Genomic DNA, 6,771 nt, shown 5'->3' with positions numbered 1-6,771 from the left:
TTTTTTCGTTATCTATTTGCCATTGAACTATTGAAACTGTTCACATTTTACCCTTATGACCGGCTGCCGGTCATAAGGGTAAAATTTGAACAGTTTCAATAGTTCAATAGTAAACAGATAACGAAAAAAAGTTTAGTGACTAAATATGAACAAAATCAAAAGTTCGTTTCCCTCTAAAAAGTTTAATGACTAAATGTGAACAAACCTCCTCTTATATTATGTTTTAGCAAATTATTTATTTTTGTTAAATTGTAGCAACATTTGTTGATAAAGAAATCTATGAAATAAAAAAAAACAAAACAAAACCCTGAAAATATATTTAAAAAAAAACAAAAAACCAAAACCGAAATAAAAAACCAATGGTTTGACATTTTCCAAAATAAAAAATCAAAATTTCCAATCTGATTTTGGTTAAAAAAAATGAACCATTCTCACTGATGTGAATTATGACCATTGGTTTGGCATGCGAAATTTGTGACATCCCATGAATATGTAGTTACAACATCGTCTGAAATCGTAATTCATAGTAAGGGGTTAGAGTATCACCACATGAATACGTAGTTTCAACATCGTATGAACTCGTAATTCATCACCTGCAGGTTATGGGTCTGCTGGTGTTTCCACTGGGTTGGCTAGAATAGTCCGTGGTCGCCATCTATACTCTAGTAGATGACTACATCGCCACATTGCTGGTAAAGGTTATGGTATCTCCTTTCATTCTACATCACATATTCATCATCATCTATTTACCTAATTATCACCACCTTTCTATCATCACCTATCTCTCATCATTTTATTTCATCACACACCAACTATTTCATCTACCCATGTTTCATCCGCATCATATTTGTAGATATAAAATAAATATACCGTTTAAATCTTTTAAAACATGTATAAAATCGTTCATCCAGTATAGATAGCAAGTATTCAAATAATATACACACATAACATGTAATTTATATAAAATACTTTATATCTATGTGTAAGATGAAAGTAACTATATATACCATAAATGCTTCCTAACTTTGAACCCCAAGGTTTACTCTACTAAAACTTCATATTCTCGGCTCTCTGAACCTAGAAGGGTCCAAATCTATCACACCAAAAAGCTCAAGATAGCTCTTCCTCTCACTCTACACACTCAAGCTCGCTAGGGTTCTCACTTATGGGAAAGGTAGTCGCAATTGAAGGCCATAAATGCCTTTAAATATGGCTCGAGCCCAAAGATTTAGGGTTTTTGCCAACAGCGCGAACTCGTCGAGTCGCCTCACCGACTCGTCGAGTCCATTCATTAATCCGAGTCATCAGTCGCGACCTTACTCGACGAGTTGAGGCGTTAACTAGTCGAGTCTCTCTTCTTAACTCAAAAGAAAAATACTTAAATGATGATACCTGGAAATCCGGATGTTACATTTTGTTTTTTTATTTCATAGATTTCTTCATCAACAAATGTTGCTAAAATTAAACAAAAATAAATAATTTTGCTAAAACATAATACATAAGAAGTTTGTTCACATTTAGTCATTGAACTTTTTAGAGGGAAATGAACTTTCGATTTTGTTCACATTTAGTCACCAAACTTTTTTTCATTATCTATTTGCCACTAAACTATTAAAACTGTTCACATTTTACCCTTATGACCGGTAGCAGCCGGTCATAAAGGTAAAATGTGAACAGTTTCAATAGTTCAATGGCAAATACATAACGAAAAAAAGTTTAGTGACTAAATGTGACAAAAACCGAAAGTTTGTTACCCTTTCAAGTCATTATCCCTATAAAGATTAGTCGTAAATACATTTAATAATAAACTACCCCACTAACTTTATGTTCACCCCCATTTTAATAAAATAACTACCAATTTTTAGTATGACTAGTTACGAATTGCTACATTATTTTGATTCCTTACAAAAAAAAATGTTAGAAAACTAAAAGAAAATTTGTATATTTTGTAATAAAATAATTTCAAAATTTTATTTATTTATTTATTTTTTATTTTTTTTTATTTATTTATTTTTTGTAATAGATCCGAGTGTAGTAAGATCAACTACATTAATGCTTATTTTTGTTCAAATATATATAAAAATTGATTATTGACTTATTAATGTAATTAACGTTTCGGTTTGTTTACATCTAGATAACTATTTTTTTTTTTTATATATGTAGGTAACGGATTTTTTGGAAGTGTTCACATATGACAATTATAACCTGCTATAGCATGTTGCATTCAGTTAGAATGATCATATATGAACATTTTCAACAAGTTCATTACCTAGATGCGTACAAAAAAAATTTATCAAAATATGAACAAAACCAAAAGTAAGAGTAAATCACACGATTGGTCCTTGTGGTTTGGAGGAATTTGTGTGTTTGGTCTCTAACTCTCTCTCTCTCTCTCTCTCTCTCTCTCTCTCTCTCCCTCTCTTTTTAAACTTGGATGATCTCTACTATTTTTGTTGCGTGCTTGGTTTCTGCCTTACCTAAAAAGACTATTGTGTCCTTATTAATTTTTTAATTAATTTTCTAATTTATGTATTTATTTTTTTATATATTAAAAAAAATTAATAGACTTCACATATCTGTATATCTTCTTCACCTTAAACTTGGAACTACATTTGAGAAATTTAGTATGGGTCCCACCGGTCACCATCACATCTCTTATCCTCCTAAACTTCTGTTTCCTTTTTATCTTTAGTGACATCGACGTTTTCATGATCTATTCTTTTTTCGATCCTTCATCTTTGACGAATCAACACCACAAAAGATGGAAAGGAAATAGAAGGTATGATGCATTGAATTGCGGTGGTGGAAAATTCGATGAAGAGACAGTAGGTTGTGGTGTTGGTTTGCCGGAGTTGAAAAATCGAAAAAAATGATGGTGAAGACGTCGATGTCACTAAAGATGTAAAGGAAATAGAAGTTGGGGAGGATGAGAGATGAGATGGTGACCGGTGGGACCTAGATTAAATTTCTTAAATGTAGTTTTAGGTTTAGATTGAGGAGATACATATATGTAGGGTCTATTAATTTTTTTAAATATATAAAAAATAAATACATAACTAAGAAAATTAATTAAAAAATTAATAATGACACAATAGTCTTTTTAGGTAATACATGGACCAAACGTGTAACAAAAATAAACAGTAGGGACCATCCGAATTAAAAAAATAATAATTTAGGAACAAACACACAAATTTCCAAACCACAGGGGTCATTCGTATAATTTACTCTTACCTTTGGTTTATTCATATTTGGGTAATTTTTTTTTGTATGCATCTAGATAAATAACATGTTGAAAATATTCACATGTGACTATTATAACCGGTTGTAACCTGCCACAGCAGGTCATAATGGTTATATGTGAACACTTACTAAAAATTCGTTACCAAGATGTGTATAAATTTTGTTTTACCCAAATATGAATAAACAGAAAAGTTAATTATCTTAATAAGTCATATTCTCTATAAAAAAAGGAAACTGATCCGTACACAACAATTTTTCTCCATATACAACAATTTGTGCTTTAAAATGTTGTATTGAACAACTATATAATGCATGAATTGTTGTGTATGACAAAAATGTGTTGTATACGAATCACTTCCCATAAAAAAATACTATCGGACCAAGTTGGGTATTTTTACGATTATCCCTAACGAAGTAAAGACGCTTTTTAAATGTTTAGTATTTTTATTTTGTAGATCATAACTTTTTAAAAATTGATTTCCATTTTCAACTTTCATTTAATGAAATTTATTGAAATCAAATGATTATATTTTGCCAAGTGCAATTTACCAATTAGGTAAAAGTGTCGGACAACACGCATTTTGCAAAAGTAAAAAACTTACCGTTCTCTGCATGTAAAATTGCCGCAATGGCTGGAAGCATCCCGGTTTTTCCGGTGGTGGTACACGGCGTTTTCCGTCGGCGCACGTTAACATGAAGAATTATCATACGCCACGTCGTTCCATCTCTGTCCTCAACTAATTCCCCCGCGATACAGTCCTCCGTCTCCTTCTTCTTCTTCTTCTTCTTCTTCCTAATCTTCCACTGCCAGCATCCTCATTATTCCCAAATCAACCCTCCAATCCCTTCCCAAAATCCCAATTTTTCCCAAAAAGTCGATTGCTATGGCCGACACCGAATCCAGCTCCGCTTCAATCCAACCATCTCCGTCTCGACGGAGACCGAAGAAATACAGGTCTATAAAGGATATCATCAACAACGCCAAGTACGCGGTGGTGCCGGACGACGAAGACTACAGCGACGCCGTTTGCGATCAATGCGGCTCCGGTGACCGTGACCACCAGCTCCTCCTCTGCGATAAATGTGATAAAGCTTACCACATGCTATGTCTCCGCCCTATCGTTGTTCGTGTTCCTATTGGTCCCTGGTTCTGCCCTGCCTGCTCCTCCCATCAACCTCCGCCGCTTAAAAGTAATTGATCCAATTCCTCCCTCTTTCTATATACACATTGTATTGTATGTATGCATGAATGCGATTTTAATTTTGTTTTCCGATATAAATTCAGGCTTCTCTCAGACTAAAATTTTTGATTTCTTTAAGATAAAGAAATGCACAGCTTCATCGGTGAAGAGAATATCCCCTCAAGGTATATTTTTTGTTTCAGCTTCTGTAATAAACTCTATGCTCTTAGAAGCGATCGATCAAACATCTACTTTGGAGGTCGCTGCAAGTTCAGATTTCAAATCCCCCTTCTTCCAACCTACTCAGAAAAAATCGTGAGACTATTTGAATTCGATAAACAACTAGGGTTGCACCACTACTCTGTTTCAATCCCACTATTCTTGATTTTATAAACACATTTTGTTCATCAGTGATTAGATCACCTCACAACAAGTTTTTCTTCCTTTTGGAGTGACAATCTGAAACCTAACCAAAGATTTACAATGTCTATTAACTGATTGCAGCTTACTATTGCAAATTCCCTAAGGTAAGCATCATAAATTGGATGCCCAAATTATTCAACCTTTCCATAAACAAATCTCACACAATATGTATATTAGACAGATAGTGAACTATTTTTTTGCATTTAGGGGGCATCTTTTTATCCTTATAATTCTAGACTACTTCACTCAAACAACTCCTTTTATCTAATATATTTTCATGGGTATCTTTTATCCCAACTGTTTTAATCATAAACATGATAATAGGTTTATATAATGATACAATATGTAAACTCTTCTCAAACTCTTGCACCTTTTATATTGGTTCACCACTTCTTCACATAGCCCAAAACAGCTAGATGTTATTGTTTATTTGTTATCAATCGCTTTTGAATTTTGATTTTGCTATATTAATTACAACATTAGCAGATTCTAGAAGACGTAAGAGAAGAACATGTCCAATTGTTCATCATAAAAAAAGGAGGAGACTATTACCATATACTCCAAGCAATGATACTGACAAAAGGCTTGAACAAATGCGCTCTCTAGCTTGTGCTTTAACCTCCCTCAACATGGAATACAGTGATGACCTCACTTACTCTTTTGACATGGCTCCTCGAGGGGCAAATATGTCATCTTTTGAAAACGGTGGAATGCAGGTATTCAAACGATAAGAAAAAAAATAAAAAAAATCTCAATTTCATTTAATATCATTTGTGTTATTTATATCGGTCATGTGTAAGGTTCTTTCAAAAGAAGACACAGAAACCTTGGAGTACTGCAGGGGTATGTTGAAGAGAGGTGAATGTGCTCCATTGCTTGTGGTATTCGATTCTTGTGAAGGGTAATTAAGTAAATAACTTAAAAACCAAGATTGTTATGGATATGAAGTATGTGTTGTAACACAAGTGTTTTTTTTTAGTTATACTGTGGAAGCTGATGGGGTTATAAAGGACATGACATTGATAACTGAATACATTGGTGATGTTGATTATATAAAGAATCGCCAACTTGATGATTGTGATAGCATGATGACTCTTCTTTTAGCTTCTGATCCTTCAAAGAGTCTTGTTATCTGCCCGGATAAACGGGGCAACATTGCCCGGTTTATTAATGGAATAAATAACTTTTCATCGTAAGTTTTTTTTTTTTTTCTTCTTCGTATTGTATTAATTGTTTTTTTTTTTTTTAAACTTATATGATATATTACAGGGAAGCAAAGAAGAAGCAAAATCTGAAATGTGTGAGATACAGTGTAAATGGAGAATGCAGGGTCCTTTTGGTTGCTACTCGTGATATTGCAAAGGGTGAGAGGTTATACTATGACTATAATGGGTATGAACATGAATACCCAACTCATCATTTCGTATAGGAATATGATCTCCACTGGTTAATTAACCTATCGATTAAATTATATATATATTAATTTATATGACCCTTTTTTCTCAGAATCCAAAGATTTACTTTGTAAACAGTTGATGAATTTTTGTCATTTAAGTCATCAAAAGAATCTATATTTATCAGAATTTTCTTTTAAGGCACACATTCGACTTTTAATTGTTACATGGTATGACATATTGTTGTTATTAAGTGTTACCATATAACATGGTCATTAATGTATTTTGACCTTGAATTGTTTGGGTGTCACGAAATCGACAAAGAATTTGGAGTTTAGGCACTAAACTTGAAGTCAATCATTAGATTCGTGTAAGGTTGCTTGGTTGAGTTCAAAACTACCAATCAAATTTGTTCAAATAAAAACATTAAATAAAATGAGAACATGAAAACACTAATTTTATTTTATTATTATGCTATGAATTTTGTATATTTGTAGTATTACAATAAATTTTAATGTGAATATTAATGTATG

The 6,771-nt window shown here is 32.8% G+C and overlaps 1 protein-coding gene across 1 annotated transcript; it reads left to right on the top strand.

Annotated features, from left to right (window-relative positions):
- The first annotated feature begins 3,801 nt into the window (after positions 1 to 3,801).
- On the top strand, positions 3,802 to 6,438 carry LOC145031534 (putative Histone-lysine N-methyltransferase ATXR5). The gene is made up of 6 exons (XM_078980110.1): positions 3,802 to 4,431; positions 4,526 to 4,606; positions 5,331 to 5,560; positions 5,645 to 5,745; positions 5,824 to 6,036; positions 6,114 to 6,438. The coding sequence occupies exons 1-6, from the start codon at positions 4,125 to 4,127 to the stop codon at positions 6,271 to 6,273; spliced, it is 1,092 nt and encodes a 363-aa protein (XP_078836236.1). The 5' UTR covers positions 3,802 to 4,124; the 3' UTR covers positions 6,274 to 6,438.
- The last annotated feature ends 333 nt before the right edge of the window (positions 6,439 to 6,771 follow it).

Source organism: Lactuca saligna, chromosome 2 (assembly GCF_052625555.1).
Source record: "Lactuca saligna cultivar CGN05327 chromosome 2, ASM5262555v1, whole genome shotgun sequence".
NCBI classification, from domain to species: domain Eukaryota; kingdom Viridiplantae; phylum Streptophyta; class Magnoliopsida; order Asterales; family Asteraceae; genus Lactuca; species Lactuca saligna.
Note: the sequence above shows the minus strand (reverse complement) of the source record. Positions and strands in the feature narration are given on the sequence as shown.

Bases quoted from the DNA above. Each gene is read 5' to 3' on its own strand.
- LOC145031534 (XM_078980110.1), top strand. From the start codon at position 4,125: ATGGCCGACACCGAATCCAGCTCCGCTTCAATCCAACCATCTCCGTCT. The intron at 4,432-4,525 runs GTAATTGATCCA...ATATAAATTCAG, and splicing joins TCAACCTCCGCCGCTTAAAA to GCTTCTCTCAGACTAAAATT. The intron at 5,561-5,644 runs GTATTCAAACGA...GTCATGTGTAAG, and splicing joins TTGAAAACGGTGGAATGCAG to GTTCTTTCAAAAGAAGACAC.